The sequence below is a fragment of the Oncorhynchus clarkii genome, chromosome 6, assembly GCF_045791955.1.
Source record: "Oncorhynchus clarkii lewisi isolate Uvic-CL-2024 chromosome 6, UVic_Ocla_1.0, whole genome shotgun sequence".
Classification (NCBI taxonomy): Eukaryota; Metazoa; Chordata; class Actinopteri; order Salmoniformes; family Salmonidae; genus Oncorhynchus; species Oncorhynchus clarkii.
The window spans coordinates 14,308,276-14,332,241 of NC_092152.1; the positions used below are offsets into that span (position 1 = coordinate 14,308,276).

Here is a 23,966-nt window from a genome sequence, read left to right on the forward strand (position 1 = left end):
CGTCACAGAGATGAGTGTGTTTTGAGTACGGAAGGTGGAGAGGGCCGGTTGCCCTCAGCTTCACCCAGTCAGGGGGAGGAGGGCGTCTGGGGTCTGATTAACCAGCTCAATCAGTTCATTTTCCCACAATCCCCGGCTGCCAGAACAGATCCCATTGGACAATGAGGCCGAGCCTAAATGTGTCTTCAAAGGAGGGTGGAGAGGAATGAAGAGTGGGTTTTCACTGCTGACACGTACATGGTGTGAATTCCCCCCTCTGCCGGCGGTACGGCAGTGTGTGGTGTGTTGAATGGCTAAGGGCTCCTCCCTTTGTCTCTATCAGAGTGGTGACTGCAGGGCTCAGACTGGCCAGATCCTCTGCATCTCCTAGTGCACATAGGAAAGGCCAAAGGGGGCAACACAGGCAGAGGTGGGGGGATTTTTAAGTGAAATGAATTATTTCTCCATGCACATCTGCACTGAATTTCCGTTGTAGGCTAAATAAATAAATAATAGTAGTAAAACAGTTTATTATCGCCTAACACCATTCTGTCCCTGTCATGGCCGCCCAAGGAGAGGAGAACATCTAAGCCCCGAGACGAGTTCTACCTACATGTTAGCCTTAGCTCTTCTCAGACAGTATACACTCTGCTGTTCAATATCCTGTACACACTACAGCAGCACTCTGTGGCTCTACAGCTCCAACAAAGGAGAGCAGCCTTCCAGACAAGTGGCCAGACAGGAAGGAGGGGAAATGAGAGGGGAGTGGAGGGGAGGAGGAAAGGATGAAATTGCAGTGTGAAGAGGTTCTACTTCATCTCCTTGCAGTCTGTGTGATACGTCAGCCCACCTGAGATCAGAAGAGACTGAGATAAACATCTCCTTGTAAAGTCTAGCGATAGCTGCTGTACCACTCAGCCAGTCGGAGAGAGAACTGCCTGTCTGCCTGTCTTCATCCGGGGGTCCAACAGCAACGGCTACTACTAACTAGGCCTCCAGCTCAGAGTGGAAAGACTTCCTGTAAATGCCATGATGGGTATGTGTCAAGGCGTAAGGATTCGGCTCCTTGTTTTACCATGATGAATGGACACGGCTACACACACAGCTTTCTCTATATCTCGCCTGTCAATTTGCGTCAGAGGAACGCAACTCTCCCGGCAAATGTAATAATAACCATTTGTACTGTAACACACACACACACACACACACACACACACACACACACACACACACACACACACACACACCCACACACACACACTTCTGCTCCAGTCGCGCCAGGAAAGGGACTTAGCCGCCAGCCTCAGCCGTGCAAGTTTTTATGACATTTAGAAGGAGAGAGAGAGAGTCAATTTGAACAGCGGCCCAATGAAATTAGGCAGGTAGGCTAGGCCAGGTTGACAAATGAGCACTGATACAAGGAAAGAAATAAGTGTGGAGAGTGGGGCTTCAGGCACGCTAAACACAAACCTGCCGTACACAAGGGTACATGGAGAAGAAATGAGAATCTGAATTACACTTCACACCACATTGGCATCACAGCCAACGCTGCAACTCCACCTGGGGTTCCTCATTATGAATGTGAGTGTTTAGAGGAAAGTGCCAGCCAAAAACAGGTTTCTTTATCGGGGAGACAGCTAACAAAACAATAGGATACCTCTTCTGTTGTAGAGAGAAGTGAGTGAAATAGGAGAGTTGAGGTGTTCTGAAAGCTTCCCCAGCCACTTAGACCTGGTTGTCTCCTAAAGGCCTTATATCATAACAACAACATACTGCTTCCACCACCACCACCCCTACACTGCCCCCTATCCCAAAACCCTGGGGAACATACTCCTGAAGGGGTGCAGAGCTGGAATGCCATGCAAGAATCTCCAAGAAAGAGGGGGCGAGAGAGAATACAGGACAACTTTGTAGACACAAGCATAACCAACCAGATCTGAGAGAGAGCGAGAGAGAGAGAGAGAGAAGAGAGGCGAGAGAGAAGAGAGAGAGAGAGAAGATAGAAGAGAGAAGAGAGAGAGAGGAGAGAAAGGAGAGAGAGAGAGATAAAGAGGAGAGAGGAGAGAGGAGAGAAAGAGGAGAGAGAGGAGAGAGAGAGAGAGAGAGGAGAGAGAGAGAGAGAGGAGAGAGAGAGAAAGAGGAGAGAGAGGAGAGAGAGAGAAAGGAGAGAGAGAGAGGAGAGAGAGAGAGAGAGAGGAGAGAGAGAGAAAGACAGCAGAGAGAGGAGAGAAGAGAGAGAATGGGAGGAGATAGAGAGAAAGACATAGCAGGAGAGAGAGGAGAGAGACAGAAGAAGAGATGCATGCACAGAAATAGGTTAAAAGCCTACATTTTCTTACAATAACAGTTTTATAATGCTGACATATTCACAGAAATCAAAAAGCAACAAAGACATACAACACAGAAACAATACAGAAATATAATCACACACACACACACACACAGGCACCCACAACACAGCCTATGCCATGTGTAAAATGTTGCCCCTCTAAAAAGCCACGGCCAACCTACAGTACAGGACAGCTTTTTGACGCAACCCTAACCAACCAGGTTACCATATGTAACAACACCCAAACACAACCCTAACCAACCAAGTTACCATAGGTAACAACACCCTAACACAACCCTAACCAACCAGGTTACCATAGGTAACAACACCCTAACACAACCAGGTTACCATAGGTAACAACACCCTAACACAACCCTAACCAACCAGGTTACCATAGGTAACGACACCCTAACACAACCAGGTCACCATAGGTAACAACGCCCTAACACAGCCCTAACCAACCAGGTTACCATAGGTAACAACACCCTAACACAACCAGGTCACCATAGGTAACAACGCCCTAACACAGCCCTAACCAACCAGGTTACCATAGGTAACAACACCCTAACACAACCAGGTTACCATAGGTAACAACGCCCTAACACAACCCTAACCAACCAGGTTACCATAGGTAACAACACCCTAACACAACCAGGTTACCATAGGTAACAACGCCCTAACACAGCCCTAACCAACCAGGTTACCATAGGTAACAACACCCTAACACAACCAGGTTACCATAGGTAACAACGCCCTAACACAACCCTAACCAACCAGGTTACCATAGGTAACAACACCCTAACACAACCAGGTTACCATAGGTAACAACACCCTAACACAACCCTAACCAACCAGGTTACCATAGGTAACAACGCCCTAACACAACCAGGTTACCATAGGTAACAACGCCCTAACACAACCCTAACCAACCAGGTTACCATAGGTAACAACACCCTAACACAACCAGGTTACCATAGGTAACAACGCCCTAACAGAACCCTAACCAACCAGGTTACCATAGGTAACAACGCCCTAACACAACCAGGTTACCATAGGTAACAATGCCCTAACACATCCAGGTTACCATAGGTAACAACGCCCTAACACAACCAGGTTACCATAGGTAACAACGCCCTAACACAACCAGGTTACCATAGGTAACAACGCCCTAACACAACCCTAACCAACCAGGTTACCATAGGTAACAACGCCCTAACACAACCAGGTTACCATAGGTAACAACGCCCTAACACAACCCTAACACAACCAGGTTACCATAGGTAACAACGCCCTAACACAACCCTAACCAACCAGGTTACCATAGGTAACAACACCCTAACACAACCAGGTTACCATAGTTAACAACGCCCTAACACAACCCTAACCAACCAGGTTACCATAGGTAACAACGCCCTAACACAACCCTAACCAACCAGGTTACCATAGGTAACAACACCCTAACACATCCAGGTTACCATAGGTAACAATGCCCTAACACAACCCTAACCAACCAGGTTACCATAGGTAACAACGCCCTAACACATCCAGGTTACCATAGGTAACAACACCCTAACACAACCAGGTCAGCATAGGTAACAACGCCCTAACACATCCAGGTCACCATAGGTAACAACGCTCTAACACAACCCTAACCAACCAGGTTACCATAGGTAACAACACCCTAACACAACCAGGTTACCATAGGTAACAACGCCCTAACACAACCCTAACCAACCAGGTTACCATAGGTAACAACGCCCTAACACAACCAGGTCACCATAGGTAACAACGCCCTAACACAACCAGGTTACCATAGGTAACAAAGCCCTAACACAACCCTAACCAACCAGGCTATCATACATAAACATAACCTGCAGAGCCATCCTATGGTAACCCCAACCAGCCTGCCACTCTCACACCCCTCTAACCCTGGCTGGGTAGCACCCAGGCGGTGTGGGGTCCCTACCTCCTTGGCACGGGTGATGAAGGGGATCTGTGTCCCTGAGTCCAGGTCTTGGTTGATGATGAGGCGTCGTGCCCACTGGCCGGCCCGGACCACCCCGTCCCCCTGGATGAGCACCAGCAGCTTGGCAGGGTTGGACATGGCATCAGCACTCAGGTAGATGAAACTCCTGGGCTCCTCCTCTGTCACATCCACCTAGTTACACCACACAGTATCATTGTTTCATTGTAATATAAGTGTAATATAAAACTAAATATATGAAACATATTTTTTTGAAGTACAGCCTTGCCCTGTTCGCACTGTTTTATTATAGTCTGACATTCTCCATAGTAACAAATAAGTCCTTCAAAAATGTGTGTGTCCTTGACTGCCCTCCACCCCTTGGATGCATGTGGTCCCCAGTATGCCAGAGGCTTCTCTAAGGAGACACACACTGTCCATAAAAACCATGGGTGGCAGCTGCAGGAACTTAATCCAAGGAGACACACACTGTCCATAAAAACCATGGGTGGCAGCTACAGGAACTTAAGGAGACAAAGAAAAGTGAGGGGTACAGACCTCAGCCTTTCTTCTCCCTTTTTCTCTCGTTCCCTCCTTCTATACTTGGCCCTGGTTAATCTGTTTAAAATCTGTGGTCACAAGTTCAACTCGACGCAGGTGGACGGACCCACCACTACCACACACACAAGAACAGAGCAATTTTCCATGGGAATAGAGAGATAATAGGGCAAGAAGATACAAGTTGAAAAGTGTGTAATGAAACTGGCTCCTGGGTTACCTTGGTGATTTATAGATATTGTTACTCCCTGCGCCAGTACAACACAAGTCCAAAAAATCCACAAGCAATAGAGCTAGAAAAATTGTCCAAGCTAAAAATGAAAAGGACAAACCCATTTTCCTTCAAAAGAAAGGCAATAGGGCCTCTCGGGTGGCGCAGTGGTCTAAGGCTGTGCCACCAGAGACTCTGGGTTCGAGCCCAGTGTCTGTCGCAGCCGGCCGTGACCGGGAGACCCATGGGGCCTAGCGTCGTCCGGATTAGGGAGGGTTTGGCCGGCAGGGATGTCCTTGTCTCATTGCGCACTAGCGACTCCTGTGGCGGGCCGGGCGCAGTGCACGCTGACCAGGTCGCCAGGTGTACGGTGTTTCCTCCGACACATTGGTGCGGCTGGCTTCCGGGTTGGATGCGTGCTGTGTAAGAAGCAGTGAGGCTTGGCTGGGTTATGATTCGGAGAACGCATGGCTCTCAACCTTCGCCTCTCCCGAGTCCGTACGGGAGTTGTAGTGATGAGACAAGAAAGTAACTACTAACAACTGGATACAATAAAATTGGGGAGAAAAAGGGGGTAAAAAAAAGAAAGGCAACAGACTATTCAAGCATGTGTTGAATGTTGGGATGAGCACACACAGAGCAAGAATACACTAGAATACACTAGAATACACAAGAATACACTAGAATAGAACACTAGAATACATAAGAATACACTAGAATACACTCCCGACAGCAAATAAAGTCCCCTTGAGTGCATTTGAATCCGAAACAGATTAAGCAACAGCTTTCAGACTCTGAGATGGTGTGTCAGTTAATTTGTTGAGACATTTTTGTACAAAGAGAGAGAGCTGGAAAAGCTTATTCCCCCTCTCCAATCCTGGTTTTCATGGGACACTTAATATCATAATCATTGTCAGAAGCCGGAGCATTTAGGTCCATTTTCCCATTAATACCCCCAATAATCTTCAAGGGCATGAATTAAATGTGTCGTTTTCCCCTTGTGATACTTACTGGCAAGATGACTTTCGTCATATTGCACTTCTTCTCCAACAGTTCATAAACATACTGTGTAACGATCTGAAAGACAAACAAAAACAGACATCTTTATTTGCAACTAACAAGGCTGCAAACACACCAATGATACGGTGTAAGTTACGTCTCATGTTGATGTCAGTTACAAATCCCTGTACAGCAAAACAACAATGAAGAACAGTATGCAGCCTATGAAAAAGAATAATGGACTTTGGTTTTGTTCATATATACAGTGTATATCAATTAGGCCCCTAGACAGGCAGGCAGTACTATTAGGCCCCTAGACGGGCAGGCAGTACTCTTAGGCCCCTAGACAGACAGGCAGTACTATTAGGCCCCTGGACAGGCAGGCAGTGCTATTAGGCCCCTAGACAGACAGGCAGTACTACTAGGCCCCTAGACAGGCAGGCAGTACTATTAGGCCCCTAGACAGACAGGCAGGCCATACTATTAGGCCCCTAGACAGGCAGGCAGTACTATTAGGCCCCTAGACAGGCAGGCAGTACAATTAGGCCCCTAGACAGGCAGGCTGTACTATTAGGCCCCTAGAAAGGCAGGCAGTACTATTAGGACCCTGGACAGACAGGCAGGCAGTGCTATTAGGCCGCTAGACAGGAATAACTATTAAGCCCCTAGACAGGAAGAACTATTAGGCCCCTAGACAGACAGTACTATTAGGCCACTAGACAGACAGGCAGGCAGTACTATTAGGCCCCAAGACAGACAGGCAGTACTATTAGGCCCCTAGACAGGAAGTACTATTAGGCCCCAAGACAGGAAGTACTATTAGGCCCTAGACAGGAAGTACTATTAGGCCCCTAGACAGGATGTACTATTAGGGCCCTAGACAGGCAGGCAGTACGATTAGGCCCCTAGACAGACAGGCAGTACTATTAGGCCCCTAGACAGGAAGTCACTATTAGGCCCCTAGACAGGCAGTACTATTAGGCCCCTAGACAGGAAGTACTATTAGGCCCCTAGACAGGAAGTAGTATTAGGCCCCTAGACATGAAGTCACTATTAGACCCCTAGACATGAAGTCACTATTAGGCCCCTAGACAGGCAGTACTATTAGGCCGCTACACAGGCAGGCGGTACTATTAGGCCACTAGGCAGGCAAAACTGTATGTGTGAGATAATTTAAAGTGTCTGGAGTTGGCCATGATGTGCTCTTCAAGCTCAGTGCAGTCCCGATGTGGGGAATGGAAGCCAAGGGAGTGTATGGTTACAGTGTTGATGTAAGGTATGTTTATCCCGCCCAGCCACAGCACTAAGGAACTTGTACACAGTGTAAACGTAACCCCCAGCCAAAGGTTACATGGTTCAATGACATCAACAACTCTTTCCTTTTTCTTTTCTTTTTTTTCTTGCTTCTCGGCAGCTGAAAACACACGTGTTTTTGGGGGAAGTGGATGAGAGAAGGATGAGAGCGGAGGAGACTTTCTGTCTGTTGTGTTTTGGCATGTTTGTAGTGGAAGATAATGACCTCAGCTGTAAGAATCAAGGGTTGGAGGTATTGGGGTAATTACTGGGGTATTACTGGGGGTATTTAATAAACGTGCCCAGCCTGGCATGGAATGGCATGGCGGTGCTGTGGTGTAGTGGCCCACCCGGTCAGACGAGAACAGGGGTGAGTGGTGTGGTGTGGCTGAGGTCTGTGGCGTCAGACGGGGACGTGTCTGCTGTGACCACAGGGACAGCTGGAAGGTCCAAAGCTAGGCCCCTCTGTGTTTATGTTAGCTTTAGCTAGACTCTTTAGAGCCAGCTAGACCCACAGGAAACCAGGTTCAGGGAGGGGGGCACCATGGAGGCAGAGCGTGTCCAAGCCCTTGGCTTGATGACATAAACACACATGCATGCACACACACAAACACGCAGTCAGAGAGATTGGGCCCTCACACTGTCACACGGCCCATATATTTCAACCTGGTTAGAAAGCCTGAATGCTCCATCAGTACAAACTACTAAAACAACACCTGGTTCATACACCAAAACTACCAGTCTATTAGCCGGGTCCCAGATCTGTTTGTGCTATCATGTCAACTCCTTACAATTCAAAACATGACAGCACAAACCGATCTGGGACCCGGCTACCAGTCTATGACAGCAGGGACTGGGTCTGGGATAGTCAAGGGATATAATACTACACAACATACAGAGCAGGGGTTGGAACTGGTTCATGGAACAGAACTGGAAAATAATGACATTTTTTCGAGTAACAGAATCAGAATCAGGAATGAAAGTGATCTATACTATTCCGGAACAGAACCGTTATTTTAAAAGCATGGGAACCGGTTAAAAACGTCATTTTACATCCAGGGCATTTTTTTCCAGTCCAATAAAAAACACAACAAGACACCTTTGCAAAGCCCTCAAAATGTAAAGCTGAAAATCTTTGGCAGTACATGTGTAGGCAGCCTGCCCCTCCCCCTCTGAAGCATAGTCTACTGACGTTACAAGCCTGATTCAGAAATTAGGGAGAGAGATTTTTAATTAGATACGAATGGATTAATCATTTCAATGCTAGTTAAGGATACTATAGTCTGATTAATCAGGCTGTAATGCATAATCAATTGCTATATACAGCCTAAGACATTTGTGTGAACATTTTTGTAAATGTTCCTTACAAGCCAGCATGTAGGATAAAATTACATTTAAACTTTACCGATTTTCTGTGTGGTTTGTCCTTCTACTGCTCAAAATGTTTAGCTTTTTAAATCCACAGAGCAGCATTATTACCACAACTTTCAGTACGCTGGTCTGTATATTGGATTGTACTTCAGGTTTTAATTTTCAATACTTATGCAATTTGCCCGTGACAAACACCTGCACAATATGGCCGAACCTAATGGAACCACAGACCGAACGGCAAATACTTCCAGCTGACTGCAAGAAAACGCGCTTCCGTTGACTACGTTTGGTTACGTTCGGCTATTGTTTACATATTGTGCATCACATGCACAAGACTGACAGAACCTACCGGCGCCTTGAAAATTCGGGTAAACAACACTTTCATGTGGATCACTTATCTCCACATCCTACCTCCAAAAAGACAACCAGTAAAGTAACCTCAAATATCAATGTATTCAACATTCTGACTTGTAGAGACTATTGTGTCTTTTTAACAGCTACTTCTTTCAGACTGATAGCATGGAGTAACCATGGTAACAGTCTAACGTTTAAGCAAAGCATACTATAGTGATTCCGTTTCATTGGATTTATTAACAAGTAAGATGTGTTTATATTTGAATTCTGGTGCCGCTCTGCACACAGGTTATTACTAGTTGGTCCAACGCAAAACCCACTCTGAAGTTCAAGGACATTCAAAGTTCCTTCATAGAAGACGCTCCTCCGTAGGTATAATTCTGTGGACCTAATTCAGATAATACATGTCATAACAAGATGCCCAGCGCTTCAGGCCTCGTCCGCCAAGTAATTTAATGGCGAGCGAAATTTTAAAAAACGGTTCAGAACTTTATTTTGCTGGTCAGAACAGTGGAAAGGAATGAAAACAATAATGATTATGATAGAAATGTAAAGTATCAACATTTTTTGGGGGGTTCCAACCCCTACTACAGTGTTAAACAAATACCTGAGCTTTTGTATTCAAAGCCCACAGTCTCCTCTAACCAAAGTCAGAGGGAAAAGGCTTATACCAGTCATGATAACCAAATGCTCTGGAAACTCATTGCTAACCTGATTATGTGTCTAAAGAATCACATTATGGACAAATGATGCCATGATTAGGAGGGAGTAGCCAATCACAGGCCGGCGGACAACCCAAATGAGATGATCTGCTGGGTGAGGAATGCTTTAAGAGACATAGGCCCGAGTCAGCTAATTAACTGAAATGTCAGACTCCCTGATGAAGACTGAAAGGATCGCGGGGCTCAAAATGAAGGTGTTTAATGACATCAATAAGCCTTGCAGGAAATGTCATTTGTGCTACATTATATGTTCAGCACCTCAGGTGGCCAGAGAACTATCTGATATGGAAAAAGAGAAGGGTGACAGAGGTGGGGGAAGAGGACTGGGAGAATGAACCTATATGTGTGCGTGTGTACGCATATGTAGGCTATAGCATGTATGAAGCATAGTGAATATGTGCTGTTGTGTGTGAACTAGTCAGCCAACGGCTACACAGAGTTCTTTGATCAGGTTGACAAACAGGCCTAGGGTCAGGATAAATAGGCTTGTAGTCAGATGAGGAAGCACAGCTCTGAGATCAGTATCATTCCAGGCCCAGACAGATACATACCAAAAAATCAAATCAAATCAAATGTATTTGTCACATACACATGGTTAGCAGATGTTAATGCGAGTGTAGCGAAATGCTTGTGCTTCTAGTTCCGACAATGCAGAAATAACCAACGAGTAATCTAACCTAACAATTCCAAAACTACTACCTTATACACACACACAAGTGTAAAGGGATAAAGAATATGTACATAAAGATATATGAATGAGTGATGGTACAGAACGGCATAGGCAAGATGCAGTAGATGGTATCGAGTACAGTATATACATATGAGATGAGTAATGTAGGGTATGTAAACAAAGTGGCATAGTTTAGCATTGCTTGCTGTTTGGGGTTTTAGGCTTGGTTTCTGTACAGCACTTTGAGATATCAGCTGATGTACGAAGGGCTGTATAAATTAATATAAAAAAAATATTTAAAAAAAAATGTTTTAAGTGGCTAGTGATACATGTATTACATAAAGATGCAGTAGATGATATAGAGTACAGTATATACATATACATATGAGATGAATAATGTAGGGTATGTAAACATTATATTAAGTAGCATTGTTTAAAGTGACTAGTGATATATTTTACATCAATTCCCATTATTAAAGTGGCTGGAGTTGAGTCAGTGTGTTGGCAGCAGCCACTCAATGTTAGTGGTGACTGTTTAACAGTCTGATGGCCTTGAGATAGAGGCTGTTTTTCAGTCTCTCTGTCCCTGCTTTGATGCACCTGTACTGACCTCGCCTTCTGGATGATAGTGGGGTGAACAGGCAGTGGCTCGGGTGGTTGTTGTTCTTGATGATCTTTACGGCCTTCCTGTGACATCGGGTGGTGTAGGTGTCCTGGAGGGAAGGTAATTTGCCCACGGTGATAAGTTGTGCAGACCTCACTACCCTCTGGAGAGCCTTATGGTTGTGGGCGGAGCAGTTGCCGTACCAGGCGGTGATACAGCCCGACAGGATGCTCTCGATTGTGCATCTGTAGAAGTTTGTGAGTGCTTTTGGTGACAAGCCAAATTTCTTCAGCCTCCTGAGGTTGAAGAGGCGCTGCTGCGCTTTCTTCACGATGCTGTCTGTGTGGGTGGACCAATTCAGTTTGTCTGTGATGTGTACGCCGAGGAACTTAAAACTTACTACCCTCTCCACTACTGTCCCATCGATGTGGATAAGGGGGTGCTCCCTCTGCTGTTTCCTGAAGTCCACAACCATCTCCTTTGTTTTTTTGTTGAGTGTGAGGTTATTTTCCTGACACCACACTCCGAGGGCCGTCACCTCCTCCCTGTAGGCCGTCTCGTCGTTGTTGGTAATCAAGCCTACCACTGTAGTGTGTTCCGCAAACTTGATTATTGAGTTGGAGGCGTGCATGGCCACGCAGTCGTGGGTGAAAAGGGAGTACAGGGGAGGGCTCAGAACGCACCCTTGTGGGGCCCCAGTGTTGAGCATCAGCGGGGTGGAGATGTTGTTACCTACCCTCACCACCTGGGGGCGGCCCGTCAGGAAGTCCAGTACCCAGTTAAACAGGGTGGGGTCGAGACCCAGGGTCTTGAGCTTGATGACAAGTTTGGAGGGTACTATGGTGTTAAATGCTGAGCTGAAGTCGATGAACAGCATTCTCACATACAGTGGGCCAAAAAAGTATTTAGTCAGCCACCAATTGTGCAAGTTCTCCCACTTAAAAAGATGAGAGAGGCCTGTAATTTTCATCATAGGAACACAGAAAATCACATTGTAGGATTTTTTATGTATTTATTTGCAAATTATGGTGGAAAATAAGTATTTGGTCAATAACAACAGTTTATCTCAATACTTTGTTATATACCCTTTGTTGGCAATGACAGAGGTCAAACGTTTTCTGTAAGTCTTCACAAGGTTTTCACACACTGTTGCTGCTATTTTGGCCCATTCCTCCATGCAGATCTCCTCTAGAGCAGTGATGTTTTGGGGCTGTTGCTGGGCAACATCGACTTTCAACTTCCTCCAAAGATTTTCTATGGGGTTGAGATCTGGAGACTGGCTAGGCCACTCCAAGACCATGAAATGCTTCTTACGAAGCCATTCCTTCGTTCCCCGGGCGGTGTGTTTGGGATCATTGTCATGCTGAAAGACCCAGCCACGTTTCATCTTCAATGCCCTTGCTGATGGAAGGAGGTTTTCACTCAAAATCTCACGATACATGGCCCCATTCATTCTTTCCTTTACACGGATCAGTCGTCCTGGTCCCTTTACAGATAAACAGCCCCAAAGCATGATGTTTCCACCCCCATGCTTTACAGTAGATATGGTGTTCTTTGGATGCAACTCAGCATTCTTTGTCCTCCAAACACGACGAGTTTAGTTTTTACCAAAAAGTTATATTTTGGTTTCATCTGACCATATGACATTCTCCCAATCTTCTCTCTAGCAAACTTCAGACGGGCCTGGACATGTACTGGCTTAAGCAGGGGGACACATCTGGCACTGCAGGATTTGAGTCCCTGGCGGCGTAGTGTGTTACTGATGGTAGGCTTTGTTACTTTGGTCCCAGCTCTCTGCAGGTCATTCACTAGGTCCCCCCGTGTGATTCTGGGATTTTTGCTCACCGTTCTTGTGATCATTTTGACCCCACGGGGTGAGATCTTGCGTGGAGCCCCAGATCGAGGGAGATTATCAGTGGTCTTGTATGTCTTTCATTTCCTAATAATTGCTCCCACAGTTGATTTCTTCAAACCAAGCTGCTTACCTATTGCAGATTCAGTCTTCCCAGCCTGGTGCAGGTCTACAATTGTGTTTCTGGTGTCCTTTGACAACTCTTTGGTCTTGGCCATAGTGGAGTTTGGAGTGTGACTGTTTGAGGTTGTGGACAGGTGTCTTTTATACTGATAACAAGTTCAAACAGGTGCCATTAATACAGGTAACGAGTGGAGGACAGAGGAACCTCTTAAAGAAGAAGTTACAGGTCTGTGAGAGCCAGAAATCTTGCTTGTTTGTAGGTGATCAAATACTTATTTTCCACCATAATTTGCAAATAATAATTAAAACTCCTACAATGTGATTTTCTGGATTTTTTTTCTAATTTTGTCTGTCATAGTTGAAGTGTACCTATGATGAACATTACAGGCCTCTCTCATCTTTTTAAGTGGGAGAACTTGCACAATTGGTGGCTGACTAAATACTTTTTTGCCCCACTGAAGGTATTCCTCTTGTCCAGATGGGTTAGGGCAGTGTGCAGTGTGGTTGAGATTGCATCGTCTGTGGACCTATTTGGGCGGTAAGAAAATTGGAGTGGGTCTAGGGTGTCAGGTAGTGTGGAGGTGATATGGTCCTTGACTAGTCTCTCAAAGCACTTCATGATGACGGAAGTGAGTGCTACGGGGCGGTAGTCGTTTAGCTCAGTTACCTTAGCTTCCTTGGGAACAGGAACAATGGTGGCCCTCTTGAAGCATGTGAGAACAGCAGACTGGGATAAGGATTGATTGATTATGTCCGTAAACACACCAGCCAGCTGGTCTGCGCATGCTCTGAGGGCGCGGCTGGGGAAGTCATCTGGGCCTGCAGCCTTGCGAGGGTTAACCTCTAGCGTTGAGGAATCCCGTATCCGGGAGCGTAATCATAGCCTCAAGCTCAATACCATAACGCAACGTTTCCTATTAAATGAAATAAATATATTGGCTCACAAGCTTAGCCTTTTGTTAACAACACTGTTATCTCAGATTTTCAAAATATGCTTTAACCAAAGCTACACAAGCATTTGTGTAAGAGTATTGATAGCCTAGCATAGCATTAAGCCTCGCATTCAGCAGGCAACATTTTCACAAAAACAAGAAAAGCATTCAAATAAAATAATTTACCTTTGAAGAACTTCGGATGTTTTTAATGACGAGACTCTCAGTTATATAGCAAATGTTCATTTTTTCCAAAAATATTATTTGTGTAAGAGAAATAACTCCATTTTGTTCATCACGTTTGGCTAAGAAAAAAAACCTTTTTCCAAATTAGCTCCATAATATGGACAGAAACATGGCAAACGTTGTTTAGAATCAATCCTCAAGGTGTTTTTCACAATTCTATTCGATGAAAAATCATTCCTGGCAGTCGGTTTCTCATCAAAGGCAAACGGAAAAATACTGCAGCTGGAGATTACGCAATAATTGCGACGGAGGACACCAAGCGCCAACCTGGTAGATGTAGTCTCTTATGGTCAATCTTCCAATGATATGCCTACAAATACGTCACAATGCTGCAGACACCTTGGGGAAAACGTGGAAAACGTAAGCTGACTCCTAGCTCCTCCACAGCCATATAAGGAGTCATTGGAATGAGGCGGTTTAAAAAAATGCGGCACTTCCTGATTGGATTTTTATCTGGGTTTCGCCTGGAACATCAGTTCTGTGGCACTCACAGACAATATCTTTGCAGTTTTGGAAATGTCAGAGTGTTTTCTTTCCAAAGCTGTCAATTATATGCATAGTCAAGCATCTTTTCGTGACAAAATATCTGGTTTAAAACGGGAACGTTTTTCATCCAAAAATTAAAAGAGCGCCCCCTATATCGAAGAAGTGAACACGTTTAAATGTTTTACTCACGTCGGCTGCAGTGAAGGAGAGTCCACATGTTTTGGTTGCGGGCCGTGTCAGTGGCACTGTATTGTCCTCAAAACGGGCAAAAAAGTGATTTAGTCCGCCTGAGAGCAAGACATCCTGGTCCGTGACGGGGCTGGTTTTCTTTTTGTAATCCGTGATCGACTGTAGACCCTGCCACATACCTCGTGTCTGAGCCGTTGAATTGAGCCGACTCTACTTTGTCTCTATACTGACGCTTAGCTTGTTTGATTGCCTTGCGGAGGGAATAGCTACACTGTTTGTATTCGGTCATGTTTCCGGTCACCTTGCCCTGGTTAAAAGCAGTGGTTTGCGCTTTCAGTTTCACGTTAATGCTGCCATCAATCCACGGTTTCTGGTTTGGGAATGTTTTAATCGTTGCTATGGGAACGACATCTTCAATGCACGTTCTAATGAACTCGCTCACCGAATCAGCGTATTCGTCAATGTTGTTGTTGGACCCAGTGCGGAACATATCCCAGTCCACGTGATGGAAGCAGTCTTGGAGCGTGGAATCAGATTGGTCGGACCAGCGTTGAACAGACCTGAGCGCGGGAGCTTCTTGTTTTAGCCTCTGTCTGTAGGCAGGGAGCAACAAAATGGAGTCGTGGTCAGCTTTTCCGAAAGGAGGGCGGGGGAGGGCCTTATATGCGTCGCTGAAGTTAGTATAGCAATGATCCAAGGTTTTACCAGCCCTGGTTGCGCAATCGATATGCTGATACAATTTAGGGAGTCTTGTTTTCAGATTAGCCTTGTTAAAATCCCCAGCTACAATGAATGCAGCCTCAGGATATGTGGTTTCCAGTTTGCAAAGAGTCAAATAAAGTTTGTTCAGAGCCATTGATGTGTCTGCTTGGGGCAGGGAATATATACTGCTGTGATTATAATCGAAGAGAATTCCCTTGGTAGATTATGCGGTCGACATTTGATTGTGAGGAATTCTAAAATCAGGTGAACAGAAGGACTTGAGTTCCTGTATGTTGTTGTGACCACACCATGTCTCGTTAACCATAAGGCATACGCCACCGCCCCTCTTCTTACCAGAAAGATGTTTGTTTCTGTCGGCTTGATGCGTGAAGAAACCAGCTGGCTGCACCGATTCCGTTAGCGTCTCTCGAGTGAGCCATGTTTCCGTGAAGCAAAGAACGTTACAGTCTCTGATGTCCCTCTGGAATGCTACCCTTGCTCGGATTTCATCAACCTTGTTGTCAAGAGACTGGACATTGGCGAGAAGTATGCTAAGGAGTGGTGTGCGATGTGCCCGTCTCCGGAGCCTGAGCAGAAGACTGCTTCGTTTCCCTCTTTTACAACGTCTTTGTTTTGGGTCGCAGGCTGGGATCCATTCCGTTGTCCTGGGTAAAAGGCAGAACACAGGATCCGCCTCGGGGAAGTCATATTCCTGGTCGTACTGATGGTGAGATGATGTTGCTCTTATATTCAGTAGTTCTTCCCGACTGTATGTAATGAAACCTAAAATTACCTGGGGTACCAATGTAAGAAATAACACGTAAAAAAAACAAAAAACTGCATAGTTTCCTAGGAACGCGAAGCGAGGCGGCCATCTCTGTCGGCGCCGGAAGTCAATAATGCGCCGGAAGTGAATAAATATATAAATGAGACAGAGACAGAGAGAGAGAACCTTAGAGTCCACACACAAGCCCACAATAACAAACCCCACAGACGTAGCCACAAACCCCACAGACATAGCCACAAACCCCACAGGCGTAGCCACAACCCCACAGACGTAGCCACAAACCCAGACGTAGCCACAAACCCCACAGACGTAGCCACAAACCCCACAGACGTAGCCACAAACCCCACAGACGTAGCCACAAACCCCAGACGTAGCCACAAACCCCACAGACGTAACCACAAACCCCACAGACGTAGCCACAAACCCCACAGACGTAGCCACAAACCCCACAGACGTAGCCACAAACCCCACAGACGTAGGCACAGAGTCAAAATACACTGCTCAAAAAAATAAAGGGAACACTTAAACAACACAATGTATTTCCAAGTCAATCACACTTCTGTGAAATCAAACTGTCCACTTAGGAAGCAACACTGATTGACAATAAATTGCACATGCTGTTGTGCAAATGGAATAGACAACAGGTGGAAATTATAGGCATTTAGCAAGACACCCCCAATAAAGGAGTGGTTCTGCAGGTGGGGACCACAGACCACTTCTCAGTTCCTATGCTTCCTGGCTGATGTTTTGGTCACTTTTGAATGCTGGTGGTGCTTTCACTCTAGTGGTAGCATGAGACGGAGTCTACAACCCACACAAGTGGCTCAGGTAGTGCAGCTCATCCAGGATGGCACATCAATGCGAGCTGTGGCAAGAAGGTTTGCTGTGTCTGTCAGCGTAGTGTCCAGAGCATCGAGGCCCTACCAGGAGACAGGCCAGTACATCAGGAGACGTGGAGGAGGCCGTAGGAGGGTGTTATTTTAGTGTTCCCTTAATTTTTTTGAGCAGTGTATAATCTGCTGATGGGAGCTGTTAGCCACCACACACACCATCCCACGCACAGGCAAAGACACACACATAGTCACACACCCACGCAGGCAAACACACCCACACATATCCAGGCACACACACCCGCACACACAGGCAAACACAACCGCTAACACACCCACACAGACAGGCAAAGACGCGCACACAGACAGGCAAAGACGCGCACACAGACAGGCAAAGACGCGCACACACAGGCAAAGACGCGCACACACAGGCAAAGACGCGCACACACAGGCAAAGACGCGCGCACACAGGCAAAGACGCGCGCACACAGGCAAAGACGTGCGCACACACACACGCACTACAAGAAAAGCTGCAAGAGAAAATGTCTACCATCCCTACGTGGGCCTCAGCCTCCGCCTGTCTAACGCGGTCTTTGCAGCCAATCAGCAGAACGGGCTCCACCACTTTGTCACATCATTAACACTGTGTTATTAGTCCCATAATGAAAGGCCCTGCAGGGAGTGCAGGAGTGCTAAGTGGTTCTGTGTCTCTCTCTCCCTGGAGCTCTGTCTGTCTGGGTCTGGCTGGCTGCTGGTGCTGCTGCTGAGGATGATGCTGTGCACTCACACTGACAGGGATTGGGGACATTTGGCTGAGGGAGAAAAAAAAACTGTCAAAATGTGTAATACCATAGCGTTTTCAAACCCAGAGGCCCAACAGGCTAATACTTACAGGAACACCTCGCAAAGCAGACTTCACAGACCAGACCGGGGTTTGGCAAATCAATGGGAGAAGTAAATGTGTCCTTAGTGGTTAACTTTCTCAAACACTAAAGGCAAAACCTAGATTGGAGCCAACGTCTTCAGTAGCTGAACTGTCATTACTAAAACCTCAGGGAAGTAACTTTGATTTGACGGCCTGCACATGAGCAGTTTGGTGCAAAACGGCCGTTAGATTGGATGACATGTTTCTGCGCATGAGCTGTGCTAGCTAACGTCGCTATGACATCGCCTACAAGAGAGATTGGGAATTTCTACTGCAGGGGCAGTTTCTAGGCCTCTTTATTTAAATGATCTTTGGTAATACGGCCAGTATTACTTAAACTACTCAATGTGGTGTACGTATCAAAACGAGTGTGAATGCCACAGCTGTACGACAGCGTGGCGAGGGGCTGACCCTTCCTTCTCCCTTTCTCTGGGGGTCTGTGTGGTTAGGGGAAGTGTTGTGGTGGCCCCCCTCGGTGCCCCAGGAGGAGCAGAGAGGAAGGAAATACCTTACAGGAAAGATCAGTCTGTGGGGGAGGGAAGGGTGACGGCGGGGGGAAGAGAGAGGGAGGAAAAGGGGAAGAGAGGAAGAGAGGGATGGAGAGATGGGGTATCCAGACCTCCCACACTTTGTGTGTGTAATGCTCTCTGATTACCCCACACATGCTTGGTCCGGCTGACCGCTCTTAAGGCGATAAGGAGATGATTTGCTGGACATGGTGTGGGGGTGAGGGTTACCTGCATATGGGGGTGGAATGAGAGGAGGGGGTGAGGGTTACCCTGGGTCTGACCAGAGCCTAAACATAGATAACAGGTGGCTATGGAACAGGCCTGAGGAATGGTGGAGTGACCTCTACACACCGTACTGGCTGGTTTAACCATCTCTCTACATCACACTTCACAGACAGAGACAGAGAGGGACACACACACACACACACACACACACACACACACACACACACACACACACACACACACACACACACACACACACACACACACACACACACACACACACACACACACACACACACACACACACACAGGAGAGCAGGCTGACTGTGAATCTGTCGGCCGGAGTTCTCTTTAAAAGCCACTTATCCAGAGAGTAGGCACACGGCATTGACATCAAAGCTGTTTACATAATGAAAGTGAGCACTCTGCACGGTTTCAGTGACAGTGACCAGAAAATAAAGGATTCTTCTTCTTTATGGAAGAAAAGAAAGAGGAAGAAAATCCCCAAACTAAAAAAATACAGAAAGAGAGTGAGAGAGAAAGAGAAAGAAAGAGGGAGAAAGAGAGAGATAGAAAGAAAGAGGGGGGAAAGAGGAAGAGGGGACGAGAAAGAAAGAGAATACAGAGAAGGAGAGTGGAAGAGAGAAAGGGAGGAGAGAGAAGGAGAAGAGAGAGAAATAAATAGAGACAGATAGAGATAGAAAGAGAGGGAGAAAGAGAGAGAATACAGAGATGGAGAGGGAGAGAGAAAGGGATGAGAGAGAAAGGGAGGAGAGAAGGAGAAGAGAGAGAAATAAATAGAGACAGAGATAGAAAGAGGGAGAAAGAGAGAGAAAGAAAGAAAGAGGATACAGTGAGAGGGAGGAAGAGAGAGAGAGAAAGAGAAACTAGAGGGAAGGAAGGATAGGGTTTATTTTAAGGTTTGGCTTGTCTAACATCAGGCTGAGAATTAAAATAGTCAATCCCCCCTCTCTCGCTCTCGTTCCATTTTTTCTTTTACAGTGGGGTATATGGAGGAACAAAGCTGATGCACTCCCATCGAAATTCCCAAAAGGTCCATGTGATGTGCCTGTGTCTAGGGGAAGTTTGCTCTCTGGAGAGAGGGAGGGGGAGCGAGAGAAGCGGGGGGGGGGGGGGTTTGGGGGTTGTCTGCATGGAGTCTCACCTCCTACTCAATTCAATTTCAATTTGAGGGCATTATTGGCATGGGAAACATATGTTAACATTGCCAAAGCAAGTAAAGTAGATAATAAACAAAAGTGAAATACATTTACAGTAAACATTAAACTCACAGAAGTTCCAAAATAATACAGATATTTCAAATGTCCTATTACCTGGAAAATGTTAAAGTGCAAAAGGGGAAAAAAACGAATATGGGTTGTATTTAAAATGGTGGTTGTTCTTTACTGGTTGCCCTTTTCTTGTGGCAACAGGTCACAAATCTTGCTGCTGTGATGGGAGCATTACACACTGTGATATTTCATCCAATAGATATGGGAGTTTATCGAAATGGGTTTTGTTTTCTAATTATTTGTTGATCTGTGTATTCTGAGGGAAATATGTGTCTCTAATATGGTCATACATTTGGTAGGTTAGGAAGTGCAGCTCAGTTTCCACCTCATTTTGTGGGCATTGTCCACATAACTTGTCTTCTCTTGAGAGCCAGGTCTGCCTTTCTCAATAGCAAGGCTATGGTCAATGAGTATATACAGTTGAAGTCGGAAGTTTACAAACACTTAGGTTGGAGTCATTAAAACTCGTTTTTCAACCACTCCATAAACTTCTTGTTAACAAACTATAGTTTTGGAAAGTCAGTTAGGACATCTACTTTGTGCATGATGCAAGTAATTTTTCCAACAATTGTTTACAGACCGATTATTTCACTTATAATTCATTGTATCACAATTTCAGTGGGTCAGAAGTTTACATACACAAAGTTGACTGTGCCTTTAAACAGCTTGGAATAATTCCAGAAAATGATGCCACGGTTTTGGAAGCTCTGATAGGCTAATTGACATAATTTGAGTCAATTGGAGGTGTACCTGTGGATGTATTTCAAGGCCTACCTTCAAACTCAGTGCCTCTTTGCTTGACATCATGGGAAAATCAAAAGAAATCAGCCAAGACCTCAGAAAAAAATTGTTGACCTCCACAAGTCTGGTTCATTCTTGGCAGCAATTCCCAAACGCCTGAAGGTACCACGTTCATCAGTACAAACAATAGTACGCATTGGACCACGCAGCTGTCATGCCGCTCAGGCAGGAGACGCGTTCTGTCTCCTAGACATGAACGCACTTTGTTGCGAAAAGTGCAAATCAATCCCAGAACAACAGCAAAGGACTTTGTGAAGATGCTGGAAGAAACAGGTACAAAAGTATCTATATCCACAGTAAAACTAGTCCTATGTCGACATAGCCTGAAAGGCTTTTTGTTAAGTCTTTCAAATGTGTGAAGTAATTGTCTTTTTGTTTTGGTTGAGTCTAATTGTGTTGCTGTCCTGTGGGGTCTTTTTGTGAACAGAGCTCCAGGACCAGTTTGTTTAGGTGACTCATATCCAGGTTAATTTCTCTGTAGGTGATGACTTTGTTATGGAAGGTTTAGGAATAACTTCCTTTTAGGTGGTTGTGGAATTTAACGGCTCTTTTCTGGATTTTGATAACTAGTGGGTATCGGCATAATTGTGATCTGCATGCATTATTTGGTGTTTTATGTTGTACACAGAGGATATTTTTGCAGAATTCTGCTGGCAGAGTATCAATTTGGTGTTTGTCCCATTTCGTGAATTCTTGGATGGTGAGTGGACCCCAGACTACACAACCATAAAGGGCAATGGGTTCTATAACTGATTCAGTTATTTTTTAGCCAGATCCTAATTAGTATGTCTAATTTTATGTTCATTTTGATGGCATTTTGATGGCCCTTCTTACCTTGTCTCTCAGATCATTCACAGCTTTGTAGAAGTTCCCTGTGGCGCTGATGTTTAGGCCGAGGTATGTCGTTTTTTGTGTGCTCTTGAGCAACGGTGACTAGATGGAATTTGTATTTGTGGTCCTGGACAAGTGGACTTTTTTTTGGAACACCATTATTTGTGTCTTACTGAGATTTACGGTCAGGGCCCAGGTCTGTCAGGGCCCAGGTCTGTCAGGGCCCAGGTCTGTCAGGGCCCAGGTCTTGCAGAATCTGTGCAGAAGATCTAGGTGCTGCTGTAGGCCCTCCTTGGTTGGGGACAGAAGCACCAGATCATCAGAAAACAGTAGACCTTTGACTTCAGATTCTAGTAGGGTGAGGCCGGGTGCTGCAGACTGTTTTAGGGCCCTTGTCAATTTGTTGATATACAGTACAAGTCAAAAGTTTGGACACATCTACTCATTCAAGGGTTTTCTTAATTTTTGTTATGAAGTTTTAACCATGTTTGAGGATTTACAATGTTTGTTTACATTTTCATTATTCACAAATAATTGAGTAAAATAAGAATATATATTGGGTTCTAATTCGTTAATTACACTTGAACAAAGCTCATGAGGCATTTATAAGTTATATTCTTCAATACTCAATGTTATATCATTAATTTAAAAGTCAAAATGTACACTATCGGTCAAACGCTTTAGAACACCTACTCATTCAAGGGTGTTCCTTTATTTGAACTTTTTATACATTGTGGAATATTAGTGAAGACAAACTATAAAATAACACATATGGAATCATGTAGTAAGCAAAATATATTTTATATGTGAGATTCTTCAAAGTAGCCACCCTTTGCCTTGATGACAGCCTCAAACTCTTTGCATTCTCTCAACCAGCTTCACCTGGAATAATTTTCCAACAGTCTTGAAGGAGTTTCCACATATGCTGAGCACTTGTTGGTAGCTCTTCCTTCACTCTGCGGTCCAACTCATCCCAAACCATCTCAATTGGGTTGAGGTCGGGTGATTGTTGAGGTCAGGTCATCTGATGCAGCACTCCATCACTCTCCTTCTTGGTCAAATAGTCCTTAAACATCCTGGAGGTGTGTTTTATCATTGTCCTGTTGAAAAACAAATGAAAGTCCCATTAAGCGCAAACCAGATGGGATGGCATATCACTGCAGAATTCTGTGGTAGCCATGCTTGTTAAACTGTGCCTTGAATTCTAAATAAATCACACAAGTGTCTCCAAAGCACCCCCACACCTCCTCCTCCATGGGAACCAAACATGCAGAGATCATCTGTTCACCTAATCTGCGTCTCACAAAGACACAGGGGTTGGAACCCAAAATCTCAAATTTGGAATCATCAGACCAAAGGACAGATTTCCACCGGTCTAATGTCCATTGCCCAAACAAGTCTCTTCTTCTCTGCAGCAGAGGTATATCTGGGTCTTCCTTTCCTGTGGCTGTCCTCACGAGAGCCAGTTTCATCATAGCGCTTTGTTTTTTTGTGACTGCACTTGAAGGGACTTTCAAAGTTCTTGAACTGTTTCCGATTGACTGACCTTAATGTCTTAAAAGTAATGGACCGTTGTTTCTCTTTGCTTATATGAGCTGTTCTTGCCATAATATGGACTTGGTCTTTTACCAAATAGGGCAATCTTCTGTATACCACCCCTACCTTGTCACCTTCTTCTTAAGAAGAAAATAAATTCTACAAATACATTTTTTGACAAGGCACACCTGTTAATTGAAATGCATTCCAGGTAACTACCGCATGAACCTGGTTGAGAGAATGCCAAGAGTGTGCAAAGCTGTCATCAAGGCAAAGGTTGGCTATTTTGGCTAAGATTTGGCTAAGAATCTCAAATATATATATATATTTTTTTAACACTTCTTTGGTTATTTCATAGTTTGATTTCATCACTATTATTCTGTAGAAATTAGAATAAATTAAGACCCCTGAAATTAGTAGGTGTGTCCAAGCTTTTGACTGGTACTGTATATGTTGAAGAGGGTGGGGCTTAAACTGCATCCCTGTCTCATCCCACGGCCCTGTGGAAAGAAATGTTTGTTTTTTGCCAATTTTAACTGCACACTTCTTGTTTGTGTGTTTGGATTTCATAATGTCGTATGTTTTTCCCCCAACACCACTTTCCATCAATTTGTATAGCAGACCCTAATGCCAAATTGAGTCGAAAG

The 23,966-nt window shown here is 45.1% G+C and overlaps 1 protein-coding gene across 2 annotated transcripts in view; it reads right to left on the reverse strand.

Moving 5' to 3' along the window:
* LOC139411917 (cotranscriptional regulator ARB2A homolog) overlaps positions 1-23,966 on the reverse strand; it is a 272,716-nt gene that overhangs the window by 222,875 nt on the left and 25,875 nt on the right. For both annotated transcript variants that reach the window (XM_071158672.1, XM_071158673.1), the window contains exons 5-6: positions 6,052-6,117; positions 4,275-4,466 (exon numbers count right to left, since the gene is read on the reverse strand). In XM_071158672.1, coding sequence (XP_071014773.1) covers positions 4,275-4,466; positions 6,052-6,117 — 258 coding nt within the window. The remainder of the gene's footprint in view (positions 1-4,274; positions 4,467-6,051; positions 6,118-23,966) is intronic.